This window comes from Chroicocephalus ridibundus, chromosome Z, assembly GCF_963924245.1.
Source record: "Chroicocephalus ridibundus chromosome Z, bChrRid1.1, whole genome shotgun sequence".
Classification (NCBI taxonomy): Eukaryota; Metazoa; Chordata; class Aves; order Charadriiformes; family Laridae; genus Chroicocephalus; species Chroicocephalus ridibundus.
The window spans coordinates 56,736,262-56,751,239 of record NC_086316.1 but is presented as its reverse complement, the minus strand read 5'-3'; the positions used below and the strand labels follow the sequence as shown (position 1 = coordinate 56,751,239).

At 35.6% G+C, this 14,978-nt stretch overlaps 1 protein-coding gene across 6 annotated transcripts in view; it reads right to left on the bottom strand.

Moving 5' to 3' along the window:
- Window positions 1-14,978, bottom strand: part of RFX3 (regulatory factor X3) — a 140,380-nt gene that overhangs the window by 50,502 nt on the left and 74,900 nt on the right. For all 6 annotated transcript variants that reach the window (XM_063320044.1, XM_063320042.1, XM_063320039.1 and 3 more), the window contains exons 3-4: window positions 14,388-14,485; window positions 3,665-3,923 (exon numbers count right to left, since the gene is read on the bottom strand). In XM_063320044.1, the coding sequence (XP_063176114.1) occupies window positions 3,665-3,923; window positions 14,388-14,485 (357 nt within the window). The remainder of the gene's footprint in view (window positions 1-3,664; window positions 3,924-14,387; window positions 14,486-14,978) is intronic.

The window sequence follows — 14,978 nt, the reverse complement described above, 5'->3', positions numbered from 1 at the left end:
ATTACTAGAAACTATATGTATTTTTTAACCTTATGATATTAGGAAATAGATTGATTAGACAATCCAATAATGCTGTTTTATCACAAGAACAGTCCTTAAGACATTTACATATGAAAAAAAAAAAATCGGAAGGCAATTTAGATTTCATTATTATCACAGCAATCTAATTTTCTAGTTAGTCTCTTAAATATAGCTGCCCCTTCTTTAATGATAGCTGCCAATAAACCAAACAGACAACTCTTTCATACAGGTTTCAACATTTTGTTGAAATTGTTTTCAATATTTTAAACAAGACATCCAGCTAGGGTAAATCACTTCTTGTTCAATGCAATCACAATTTATTCTTGACCAATCCATGCATATTCACATATAAAAGGTCATTTTGGAAAGCTGTTTATCTACCGAATATTTTATATAGAAGGTCTTATAATCTGAATGCCTTTTTGTTTTAGTGAAAAAGATCCTTTTTAGTTGGTAGAGAAGTAGGCCAGCAAAGGATATAATATGAAGAAGCAATGAAATCAATGGAAATAAAATGAGTACAGAAAATGCTAACAAATGCTCTTCATGCATACTAACATAAACCACTACTGTATATATGTTGGAATAGTTTTCACAGTACATAATTCTTAATATTTTGGCTACAAAAACACTGCTATTGCCTGCTATAGCTTAAGCAGGACAGCTTTCTTGTATGAATGTTTGACAGAAAAATGAATGAAATGTTACAAGCAAAAGATTAGGTCTTTATTAAACCTGAAGCAGAACTCAGAAGTACATTAAACCATAAATAAAATAAAGTGAAGACAGACTTAAAGCAAAAAGCCTCTGAGTCTCTTCTATTGAATTCTGTATAAACCAAATAGCATACCTGGTGAAAAGTAAATAAAACTTAAAAATCTAATTCATCTAAGACACAGTTAATAAAATGGACTTCTTCTATACATTAGATTTTTAACCTGAAACTGTTTTGTTTGTTTCTTTTAACTTAAGCTAAATGTATCAGAAATAGATAACATCACTAATACAATTAATTTGATTGTTGCAGAAGGTAATGATTTGATCAGTGATTTGTGATCAACAAAACAAGTTATCAGTGAAAAGAGTAAACAGAACTAGTACCTCTATGGCGAAAGTAAAGAGAGCTTGTTATGACCACATATGTTAGTAAGTAAATTCTATATAATTTGTCTATATACTTTGTCTCCATATGAAAAATCTCCAAACTAATTCAAAATTTGGAAATATTTTCTGAGTATTATACTAGCAAACCAGCCTGGATACATGTTATTTTGATGACTTCAATAAATTCTCTATACAAAGACGAAAAAAGTTATGATGGTAAAGATTAAATGAGGATCACAAGTGAAACAAGCTCTACCTATCTAAGGTGCAATCCAAATGAAATATTACATTGCTCTATTTTGCATAGTTTAATTATGCCCTCTAGTAAAACTAAAATAGATTTTGTGCTTTAAAATTACAGTTTAAGCTGAATGTTTGTGTTTCAATTGACTCTTGAACATTTCAGCTGAACCATACACACCAAGAGCCTAAAATTATAAAATCTAAAATCACGTTGTGTCCCACTTCTTAGCAAGAAATGTACTTCTAATATATTCTAATACCTCACACTTACAGAACGATACTACACAAAATAAATAGCACCTTAAAAAACAAAGCAAACTATTTTAGTGTTAATAATGCAATTTAATAATTGTCATTTAACTAGCAGTATTTTTTTCTCTTCTTAAAGGCTAGATGATACAGCAGTATAGAAGTTACTTGGAGCAACTAAACCAGGCTGCTTTATTGACATGTGAAGCCAGAGAAAGACGTTACTGAAGGTGTGAACTTTAGATTTTGTTAAATTTTGGCAAATTTTACTTCTAATTGAGGCAAAAAAATCAAAACGCTTTTTACTTTGCAAAATACAGCATGGAGTTTTGATATCGTTCAAATAATTCTAGGATATAAAACTTCAAAGTAAGTCTACTATTCTTTATTTGCGTCTAAAGGACGCACTTAATCCTCATTTGATTCCACATTCAGTTAAGCATTTCCACTGATTGAATTCCGCTGTCAGTGAATAAAACAAAACTTACAGCATGACATGCAAAACACAAAAATGCGTTTGTTCTTATTTCACTAAGGAGAAAATTAGCATGATCTCTGAAAGACGCAATATTTGTACTTCATTGTAAAACAATTTAAAACAACTAAGAAAACATAGGAATATCAGTGCCATTGAAGTATCTAAAGAAACATTACTTTTCAAATTTCTTTCCATCTAGAAGACCTATTCCTTACTTAGGCCTATAGAAAACTAATTGTTTTGCCTGTGCTTGGCGATCACAAAGTCAGGTGAAAAGCTCCATGAAATATCTTCCAAATAAGTAAAATGAAAGAGCACTTTAAAGGAAAAAAGAAAATAGTCTATTTAAAGTCTTGATTTTAATTAAATTAATCTGGAAGAGGAATGTTCCTTTTTTCAGAAACAGTTTTTCTACTAAAGTCACGTAAAATAAAGGCAAATGTTAATATACATTCTTTTTTCTTTTGTAATTAAAATATAAAATTCTCTGTTGCTATCTGAAAGCTACTACTATGTTACTGATATTTATACTGTTCATGAATTATGACTCTTTTGAATTTTTATTCTCAGAAAATAATGCTACACAGTTTTTGGAATAAATACTAATTTTTTACATTGTTACAAAAATTTTCTATTTATCCATACCAACCCCCTTAAAAATTATGTTTTCTCTCCTTTACTGTATTTTTCAACTATTCCTACTCTATGTTTCACAATTCTCATCCCTGTTATTTCCAAATCTCTATATCCAGACAAGAATACCCAGAAGAATTAGGCAGAAGTATTCACTGAGGCTATGCAGAAAAGCTAAACTAGGTATAAACCCATTTTCCTAATTGAAATAAAGGCTGACTGAGTAAGCTCTTAAGGGAAAGTTCTGTGTTTAAGAGCCCACAATTATTATCTATAACAGTTGTAAAGTATGTATCTTCCCATAGCATTGTAAGACACTTCCACAATGAGCTTTTAATCTGGCATAGGCTTTGGAGACATACCACAGATAAGTAAGAAAAAAACGTTAAAAGGTAGTAACCTCAGTATTCTGAACAATTTGAAATATTTTGAAATAAGCTACCAAACCTACACTCATATTGAGCAAACAAACAGAACAAACGCAGGGAAGTTAAAGATCTGTAACTTACATTATTTAACATTTACGTCTAACATAGTTATACTTAAAAACACTGTGTTCTTTTTTTTTCAGAAAAAAATACAAAATGTTGAAGGAGGCTGGTTTAGTTCCCAACCTGACAAATATTAAGCTCAGACAAACTATTATGTAAGCATTCCCTAATATTACTTGAATGCAAAAATTTAACCTATGAAATGTAATTATTTGCAGGCTGTCAAGGGAAAGGTCTACCTTCATGTTTAAGTTTTCACAGAATTCTTACTCCTGTATCTTACTTAGATATATATTTCTTATTTTATAAAAAGTACTACATAGTACTTGTGCTGACAACATAATATTGCTATACATTCTGTCACAAAAATGGTGTCAGTCTGCAAGAACATCTGAGTGATCAAAAAACTAGTCTCAAAGATTTTGCATCAGTCTGAAATACTTACTGTCGCTGGGGAGGCCCGCGTTGTATGAGTCACTGAATGACCAGAATTTTCCATTGAATTGCCAATCAGATAGGTCCCTCCTGAGCTGCTAATGAGTTGTCCTCCTGTGACACCCATCTGAATCCCTCCAGTGCCCACCATGCTATGAGACGACACCACTGTTGTCACCTGTGCAGAACTTCCTTGAGTATCAAAATAATTTCCCCCAGTGTTTTGGCTGTACATCTGGGTTTCTGTGTAAGGATAAGTTGTTGATCGGCTTCAAGAAAAGAAAACAAAAGGAAAAGAAATTATTTGTATTGTTCATTTAGCTGAGGGAAATGTTATGTATCTAGAGATGTATCTACAATAGCTATAACCAAATTAAGTAAGATTGGCAAACAATCCCTGCCTCCTCAGAGAATAACAATTAATCAACCCAAAGCACTACATAACTAATTCAGTGATGTTAAACCAAGTACCCACCAAACCTTACAGAAAAATTTGTCAGTCTTACCTGAAATGGAGGAAACAAGGCAGAAAGAGCTCATCCAATTATTAACATATTGCAAAGCAATCTATAAAGCTCCATCTGTTTAACTTTTTTTAATCTGACAATAAAATTTTGAATTTTAGTCAGATGTTACACATTTTGGATAATGTGCATGTTGCAAATTTGCAAACAATTCATACAAATGTCAGCCAAGAGAGTCCGATGTTCAAGTTTACTATGTTAACTATTGTTTTTAAATTCACTAAAGCTCTCAGTTGAAGCTTGAAATTCTGAGTTCACTGGTATTTCAGGAATTCAAAATTGGGCATGAATTCATGTTATGATAAAAAAAAATGCATTTAAGAAATAAAACCAAAACAGAACTGTGACTTGTAAAAAGGTCAAAAAGATCAAAGAAGTTAAAGGTATGCAACAGTAACATTTTTAAAATCACTTTCAACTATGAAACATTCACGCCTCATTAACCAGTTTACCCTAACAAACTACTCACCTACTGAAACCTTCTATCATGTTTCAGAAACTTCAAAACTTTAGTTTTAAAATCCTACATGTTTCATAAGCCTCATACTATGTATTTGCTCTCACCCCTCCTTAAACTACTTAAACATTTTCCTTTTTGAGTATTTCAAAAGCCTCAAGATCAGCTGCAAGAAACTTAATCTAAAATAAATGCCTTGCAATCTACTCTAAAAAAAGCAAAATAGTTCTGTTAGGGACTAATGCTCTAGCAGACAGTTAATCTATTAAGATTTCTTTTGGAGAGTTAAAATCATTTGATCGTTGCATTGTAACAACATATGTATGTGTTTAGGTATTGTGCAAGTCCCGATTAATCTGTTTTGTAAAGCCAAGGTATCATTGTGATACCTTGTGATACTGCTGTTGTTGTCACGACATTGTGATATTGTTTATCTTGTGATAAGGAAGATAACCGCTAGCAGAGCTGGTGTTGCATCTGCCTCAGAATCACACAATTTACAGAATGTAAACAGTGCTATGCAGCAGAGGAAAATTTAGGAAAATACAGGAATGGAAGCTCTGGAGAAACAGTTCATTAAAATTATTGTCACAGGTCTGAACACCGCAATTTCTCCCAAAAGAAGAAATAAAAACTTGATAACAGTATCAGCTATCAGTGAGGAAAGGAACAAAAGGACGAAGGCCATTGTTGACAGTAAAAATAGACGCGGCTAGAGGAAAAAGACTGTCCAAAAGACGTTAGGAGAACAAATCTGACTTGCAGAAGTGGTATTGAAGAGGTTAATTCTTTGAAGAAATGCAAACCCTAGAGAGTGATCAAAATTTCACAAGAAAATTAAGTCATGGGCTTGGTGTGGAATAGGGAGAGAAAAGGAAATTCTTGTTTGCTTTTACCTTTTTTAGATCTGTATATCATGTATAGTCCCTAAATAAGGACTGATTGCATCAGAACACCTACATCTGCTTGTAACAGTACTCTGTATCAATGGATCAAGAGCAATCATTGGGGTACACCAATGGGTCACACTCCAAGATAAACACACTCTTCCCTTTGTTCCAACAACCAGCAGGTTCTTCTAGAACACCTGATTACTGGAGATGATTAAGCAAACCTTTAGCAACAGAGATCAACAGGGCAATTAAAAGTGAGATAAAACCATTATTATTACATGCAATAGTAATTGCAATTTAGCAAAGAGCCTTTTAACTTAATAAAAACACAAACTAATTCATCTGGAAATTAAAAATGTATCCGGATGAGATGGTGTTTTGGAAAGCAGTGACTCAAAAGTTTTAAGGTCATTACATACTGTAACATGATGCCTCAACATAAAACTGTAGCAAAGAGGAAAATATGATGTTATATCCACACACAAGGGATAACTTGAAATAAGGAAGGGATCACCTTCTCCTCCATAGCACTTGTAGCACAAACATGCAATACTTTCTCAAATAATTTGACATATATCATATAACCAGTTCTTTTCCATTCCAAAGGTTGTAAAGGCACTCCTAGCTCTTCTCTTCTTCAGCAGCTGCATATAAAGATCACCTTTCATTAGAAAGTTCAAAGTTACTAGTAAGTTTGAAGTTTAAGTAATTAGGCTGCAGAATCCTAGTTTCCAGAAGGCTGTGCAAACTAGATGATGTTTACCCCGACAGCAAGTCACACAAAGTCAGGCACTGTGTGAATTCAATTTAGATTAATTAAGCCCAGAGCATGTGTTCATTGTTGGGATCCCACACTGGAAATTAATGAGACCAGCGTGAGTTAGACTAGGATTGCAAGGTACAGTAGTTCAAGACATCACCTATCATGCCTTATTGCTTACATGCATTTTATAACGATTTGCAAAATATAATGCTAGAAATAAAACATATGCAGTTGTGATATAAAGTTGTTAACAAAATTATATTTTTTGGCACTTGAAACCAGAAAATAACTAATTTCTAAATTCAGTAAACCCCAGCATTACCACACAAATTAAGTGCAATGTCTTGCGCTATATTACAGACGCTAATATAATGTTACTGAGCGTAACTTTTAGAGACACTTTCATTTCCTCAAAAGACCCTGACACTTTGAAGAAAGGAGACAAACAGAAACAATGGCACAGAAAGAGTAAGCCTTGTTGTTGTCCTCCCTTAGTTTTCAGTCTGCACACGCACACATGGGAAATCATTTATTCCATTCATAATCATTCCCAGCAGCACCTATTATTTGCTTCTATGTAAATGTCAAGAATCTGATCTATCGACTACTATAAATCACTGTTCCTGCCATCCCATAGAGTCTCAGTAATTTACACAGGCTGATCGTGGCCCCAAATTTTCTTTAAGCCAGTAGCTGATGAGACAGACTTACTTTTCCCACATTTATATTTGCCTAGAAAACATCACTTACAGACTTATACTGGTTTTATTCATGTCTTAGAAATACCTGCCTTATTGAACAATTATTCCATCACTCTGTGTTTTAGTAAAAAAAAAACCCAAACAGATTTATTTCCTTTTCCAGGAACTAAGAAATGCAAAGTGTCTTTAAATACAAATTCTCAAATCAGGTTAGATGTCCAGACAACTTAACTCAAGTGCAGTTTGTGTTTGTTTTAAATTAGGTTTTAACTTGAAATTATATAACAGTAACTTCTGTGTCTTGCAAAATAAATAATTAACTACCGAATTCTTACCACTAGCACCAACTTGGAAAATTCAAGTCTTGGGCCAAATGCACATAAATCTATTTTTTTTACTTGAAGATGGATACTGTAACTTGAAATATTAGCATCCCTTCACAGTGGCTGTACAAGAACAGTATCTTAACTCAAACAAGAACACCATTCAGTGTCAATTTTGATATTTATCTGTAATTCCAACTCAAACAAGTAACATATAATTATTATCTTCCTCATCAAGTAATAACGTCAGAATTACTCTTGTGGGTTTTGGTATGGATTACCTAAATAGTTTAGCAGGCAGGCATTTTCACTGTCATCTCTATAATGAAAGTTAGCCTTTTATGGTACTTAATTAACTAAGGTATTATTTCCTGGGATATAAATATGAAAAGCACTAGATGAAAATAAATATTTCAAGATACACTATTATTTTATGCAGAGTAGCTAATGCTCATGATAATGCTATGGTATTGCAATATGGTAGAAAGTCAAGAAAGTCAGGAAAGTCTTCCATGCCAGAACAATATCCTCAAACTCCTTTAAGATTGTAGTATAATCCTGAGGTCCTAAAGATGATAGTGAGCTTCACAGAATCTACAGAGAACAGAATTCTTTGCCTAACACTGAGGGAAGGCCTTATCTCAGCCAATGCATTCCTGCAGACTCTTATCATAAGCAATGGGGAGAAGGGGACGTGCCACATACACTAATACTGACACAACAGAACATGATAAAGCCGTCACATCATAATGGAGAGGGCTAAATCATCTGTCTTACCCTGTTTCATACAACCTCCTGCCTCCCCACAAAGAAATCTACTCCTGTAATGAGAATATTGATTCAGGGCTTTTTAATAACAGATCAAATCCCAATGAAGCAATAACCTTCTTCCACAAAAGCCTCCTCAAGCCTGAGATGGAAGAACTGATACGACACTAAGTCATCTTTTCCTTTCACCAGTCCCCCTCTATCAAATGAAATTGCTAAAACCAAAAATCAAAACTTGCGCTATTGTTATGGTTTGAGAAACCCATAACAATTTACTGGCGTTTAGGCAATGATTCTACCACCCAATGACCCCTCCCCACCCGGAAAGGTGAATCAGGGGAAAACAAAAAAATATGAGGGTTGAAACATAAATAGATTTAACAGGATAAGACTGAATAATTAACAATAACACTAAAGAACCAGTATTGATCCCAATACTAATACAAAATATACAAGGATTATACTCAGCCAACTCTACCAGCAGGAAGCTGTGCACTCCCAGCAGTGGACAGTAAATGTCGGACGCTGCAAGCACAACGGCTTCAGGAGGAAGAGAAGGGCTCAGGGGTCCAGTGGCAGGTCAAGAAGTTCTCTGAACTGACGCCATCAAGGAAGAGAGAGACTACACAGCAAACCTTCTAATTTATATAGAATGTGATGTTTGTGATATGAAATCATCCTGTTGTCCAGCCTGGGTCAAGAGCCTGGGTCTCGCTCCTCCTCATCCCTGCACCTGGCAAGGCTCAAAAACACTGAGACCTCGAATCCCACATAGCCTAGATGGCTATAAAGTAAACATTTTCACGAGTTCCAACACTAGAGTCTCCTAAAAGTGCAGTTTTTCCAAGCATTAGAAGATAAATTAGTCCTATGTCGCTCAAAACAGGACAACTATGAAAGGGCAATTAATGCATCTATAACCAGAGAACAAAAATTCAAATAAGCAATTTCCTCTGTAACAGTGAATAGTTGACCTGCTTTATGCATACACATTTTACCTATACAGACAACTTAAAATATATCATCCAGAAAAAGCTTTATAAAATTTACCCAAAATAGAGTTGCATTATTCCATATAAAGAAATCCTTATTTGCCACATTCAGAAATTAAATATGTTACTGACAGGCATTCATTATCAGTAAAAAACAACTGAGATCTTCAAAACTCAGTCCAAGATCTTTTGCCACGTGGAAATAAAGCAATAAAAGCACAACTGCAGGGAAACCCTGTAAACCAGAGAACGAAGTAAATGAAAACAGAGGAGAAATCTTATATTCTCAGGACCTGTAAATTAGACACATAAGGGAACCTTAGTCACAGATGTCTAAAAATTCTGATGAAGTATTGCAGACCTGTAGTCCAAGAAATATGGTATTGCCACTATTAGGAATATGTCACAGAGTTTGTACTAAATCCACAAGACCTCAAGGCTTGGGCTCGTCAGGCTCCCTTTGTCTAGACTTGCCTGTGCTAGCCTAGAGCTTTGTTCTATCTTAGCTGAAACAGTAGTTGTCAAACGATCAGATAAATGTTCCTTAGTCTGTTTCCATTTTAGCTTAGCTTTCTACGATTGTGTGGCATAACAGCTATCGTTAAAATCCTGATGCATTGCTCTAACAGACAGTAATATCAAATAGCTGTTTTGTGTAGAATAAACAATCCCTGACCATAGATTAAAAATATAGCAAAGAGGATCATGAGCATGGGATGACAGTATTGAAGAAGTACGCAGCAAATGTAAAACACACCGTATGTAGTAAATTCAGATGTAATACGGAAATTGAAACCAATGAAGAACGAATAAGGTGTAGACTGTACTAGAAAGCATACTAAAAATAGCTGCAACTGGACTCAGTGTGAGTAGAGAGCCCCCCAACAATCATCATACTTCTCCAGGCATAACACCTGTGGATGGTGGTATCTTGCTGTAACCCTTTGTCAACCATTAATCTTAGCATGCAGAGGGGTAGTTAAAGGGTAAGCATATTGCCACAGAAAAAGGGATGTATATTAGGTAGTACCAGGAAGATATCAACTTTAACTCTATTGATAAGAATTCTTTCATTTGACAGTTAAGATTTCAGTTACAGTAATAGTAAATTGTTGGTTTTGCATACAAAGTGTGTTTTGCCCATATAAACCACACAAATTGTAGAACAACAAATTGATGAAGAATGCAGTCTGGACGCAACAATAATAGCAATTCTTGGACAATCCCAGCAATTAAAACCCTCTTTGCCACATTTGAATCATCAGGCTAACAGCTACATTTGATTAATACATTACAATTTATGTAAGAAGAAAGTTCATGTCTAGTACAGGGGACTCACTTGGCTTCTTAATATAGCTACGCCCATAATATTCTTTATCTATTCTAAACTGCCAGGTAAGACTGCACATGCCATCGCAACAACCATGCATTTTTGTTTCAAGATAGAGTGACATGCTTGACAAGGAAAATTGTTATTAACCAGACACAAATGTAGATAACATAATTCAAATGTTCTCATATTACACAATGTATGTGACAAGTTGTAGGTTACACCCCTTGTATTATCATTATGTCTCCAATTATAATAAAACCAAATAACTTTTAAGCGTAGACAAATCATGATATAAAACGTGTGGGAAGAATTGTGTTCTAAGAATAGAACAATTACACTTGACAAAGACTGTAAAACCTGACAAACTTCTTACCTTTAGAATCAAAAGAATCAGGTAACTCTTTCCTCATGTATATTCTAACTGCATCCTTTGTTGCTATCATATATGAACTGAAATCAATGCTAGTTTACAAGGGCTTTATTTTGAAATAAATAATAATTCTTTCATCAGACATGCTGTACAATTTATTCCAGAGATGCCTGTATGCTGAATGAATGTCTTCACCCTAACTATGGGTTGCAGACTTCTTATTCTGTTGCCAGAGTAGTACTGTCACTTGAGGGATTATGGAAGCATCCTGTATCTGATTTTGAGTTAGAATTAAGATTTTGATTTAGCATTGTCATAAAATAAATCAAACACATAATCATAGGAAAACAACCCAAAAGACAAACCAGTCATCATTCTAATCAATCTCATCATTTACAAACCTAATCCAATTTTCTGAAAGTGAAACACAATTTCTGGAGTGGGAGTAACTGGACAAACTGGCTGTAACACGATTCTGTGAATCTGTCAGGATCCACAAGGCTCATCTTCCACAGATTTCAGTACAAAGAATATAAAAAGATAAACTGCAATCTGAACACTTGCCTAAATATTTTAGCACAAGAGAGGCTGCCCTCTGCGTTTTCTGTCACAGCAGAACTCGACACAGTCTAGGAATATGGTAAGCTTTTTGTTCACTTCCAAAAATTCTAAAACATCACTCCCACATTGATATGGCTCTGAACAAGCTAATCCAGTGGTAAAACAAAAAGAGGAGAAACAAATATAATTTGTTTTTAAACGACAGGATTTACGTAATCATAAAAACAGCAAAGAGAAAAACAATTCTTTATCTCTGAAGGCAGCTAGCCGTCAGCAACCTAGAGCCCTGTTCTCCTTCATCTATCAAATAAATGGCATTATAACATGTAATACACGTATTCAATAACATAAATGACATTTTTCCATTCTTAATCTAGAGTATAAAAGTATATGGGAAAATGTGTTTCACAATCTATAGTCTTTAAAAATTTTGAGTAGAAACACAGATTTTTCCCGTTCTCCATGAATAAACCCATAATCTTAGAAAGGTTCATGTTCCTAAAAGTACATGTTCCTAAAAGACAACACATTGGCTGCTCACAATGTTGTCATTCACAACAACATGGGTAAATTCTTCTTCTATAGGAGGGAAAGACAATCTGGATGAGGCTTACCTGCTAAGGAGAGCTTTCTTACTGTGTTAAGGAAGTCTTTTATATCCCGTTGACTGATTTTGCAGAAAATGACAAAGGGATTCAGATACAGAATAATACAATAAGATCATGAAAACCTGAAGGTTCATACTAAGCAGTCATTAACACTTGGTTCTGTTTTTCCCAAGGACTGTAAGCAGTCATACAGTCACACACACCTCAAATACTGCCAAATGTGCATGTGCCAACAGCTCACCTAAGACAAGTGATAAATGAAAAGAGAAACTTGAATAATAGCCTATTTAAGAATGACCTCTTTTGGAAGCTAACAGTGGCCTATCTATCGTGGTCACAATGAAGTCATGCTGCCGCTGTATGCTGCTGTACAGGACATGCTAGAATTCCGGTATGAACCAGAGTCAAAGGCAGCCAAGTGGTATGCTACAATTGGTATCCCTAGCATGCTCTTCTCAACCCTTTTGGCAGCTGCATGCAAGCCACAGTTTGTTTTCACTTGGAGGGGCATCCAGTACACCTGAAATCAACCGCCCCAGGGGTGGAAACACAGCCTTAATATTTGCCATGCTCCCTTTTTTGCTGTACGTGTTAAAGACCAGTTTTGGCTTTTGCAGTTACAATAATAAAAGTAATGAATATTCTGACCAGGAATAAAAGGGCCCTGCCTGTGGCCGGGCGTAGGAAAGGGACAACCATGTTTACTGGACTGTGTGGGTTTGATGGCCTGGCACATCAGCCCCGTGGAAGGTAGCTCGTGCTGTAGCATTTGGGCTGGTCCGATAGAGGACAAGATGTGAAAAAAAATGCTCTACACCACAGGTGGCAACTAAGCCCCTCACAGCTCACTCCTCCCATGGCGGGATGGGGGGAAGAATCAGAAGGGTAGAAGTGAGAAAACTCGTACATTGAGATAAAGATAGTTTAGTAAGTAAAGCAAAAGCCGCACACACAAGCAAATCAAAACAAGGAATTCATTCACCACTTCCCATTGGCAGGCAGGTGTTCAGCCACCTCCAGGAAAGCAGGGATCTATCACGTGCAATGGTTACTTGGGAAGACAAATGCCGTATCTCTGAACATCTCTCTCTCTTCCTCCTTCTGCAGCTTTCATTGCTGAGCATAACATTAGATGGTCTGGGATATCCCTTTGATCAGCTGGGGTCAGCAGTCCCAGCTGCGAGCCCTCCTGGCTTCTTGTCCCAGCCTGCTCGCTGGCAGGGCAGTGTGAGGAGCTGAAAAGGCCTTGATGCTATATAAACATTGCTCAGCAAGAACTAAAACACCCCTGTGTTATCAACGCTGTTTGCAACACGTGTCCAAAACATATTATCAGACCCGGTACTATGAAGAAAATTAACTCTATCCCAGCCCAAACCAGTACAATAGCGAAATCTAATGCATATATAAGATACATTGTTTAGGCTTTACAAGCAAGAAGAAAACAGACAAGACAGTATGTGAAAAATTAATCAAGCAAAATATGCTAGTAGAGTTGACTAAAGAATGCTGCCAGTGTTATCATCAGAAGTCTCTGAACAAAAAAAATATTGCACTTTGGAATCACTTTTGGATTACCACCACCAAATAAGTACCTGCAGACAACAAAGTAGCTTTCTAAATCATATTTCTTCGTAAAGCCAGTAACACAGCAAAAATGGCAAAAGGCAGGAAAATGAAAAGAAGAGGTAGAGAAGCTCCTTCCCCAAGCAACACGATCCTACTTCAACATCTGAGACAATTTCAAAGCTGGTGCAGCAATAAATCAGGGATTAGATTAGGTAACCTCCAGAGGTCTCATCAAACCTAGATTATTCTTTCTATGATTCTAAGCTTGTGTATCAGAGAAAGAAACTTAATGATGGAAAAGCATAGAGGGAAGCAGGAAATGCACAATAATGTGCAGAAAAGAGGCCAAAGCAACAGCAAAAGGAGACAATGCTACTCTTCTTCCTCTGCCTCTCCTCCTTTTTTTCTTTGGAAAAAAAAAAAAAACAACTTATCTAATTTTATTAAACACAGCAATGAAATTACATTACTACTTTCTTTACATAATAACTACAGCTGCTGCACCTTTGTATGCATTTGCCAGTAGGATTGCAGCTGGGATGACATAAGGCCCTGCCTTCTGTCCTGAGGATAGAAATTAGACAGGATGTCCTATGGCCAGAACTTACCCATAAAATGAAAGGTACTTTTTCAAACAATACTATGCTGTATACGTAATTTCATGTAAGTCTAACTAAAACAGTCACAAGAATTCTGTTTACAGAAAAATTCTGCCTTAATAAAACCAAACAGTGTGAATTCAGCTTTTCATCCAAAAAACTGTTTTGACAATAAAAGACCTTCTTTCCAACTTAAAATATACTCATTGGTAGTATCTAACTAAAAATGTATATTTAGTAAACATTCAGATTCCAATCATTTGCCAACTTACATAGCTCCGTTAGTGTAGACTGTGTCACTTCCCTCCACATACTGAACCTGGGCTGGGTAGACATGCTGCACCTGTTGCACAGTCTGCACTTGCTGTACCTGAAAATAAGAACACCAGAAATTTGGGATACTGTAAGGAAGGACCGATGCTTGAGTGCACCTAATGGCTTCTAAACAATATGGGACATCTCTGTTCTCATAACTACTATGTATGTACTAGGTTTGTCATTGCAACAGCAAATAAAGTTACTGTTCTTACACAATAATGGTGCTTTACGACTGGTAAATGGAGCCCTGTCATTGAAGATGCACACTCATGGAGCATACATACCTTCAGTGCCAAAGACAGAACTAACTCGAAAGCATAATAAGGATGAAACGAAGGGTAACTATGCTTTGCTGTTGTCAGTATGAATTCCATGTTCTTATCCTACCTCTTCCAAAACGCACTTCCTTCCCTATTCACACACATTGGATACGGCTTACTCCCTATTAAAAAACACACTATTTTCCTATTAATAAGGGAAGTGTGATTTTCTCCCTGTAACCTGCACACTAATAAAACGTAACTCTACAATACGTACAAACACAA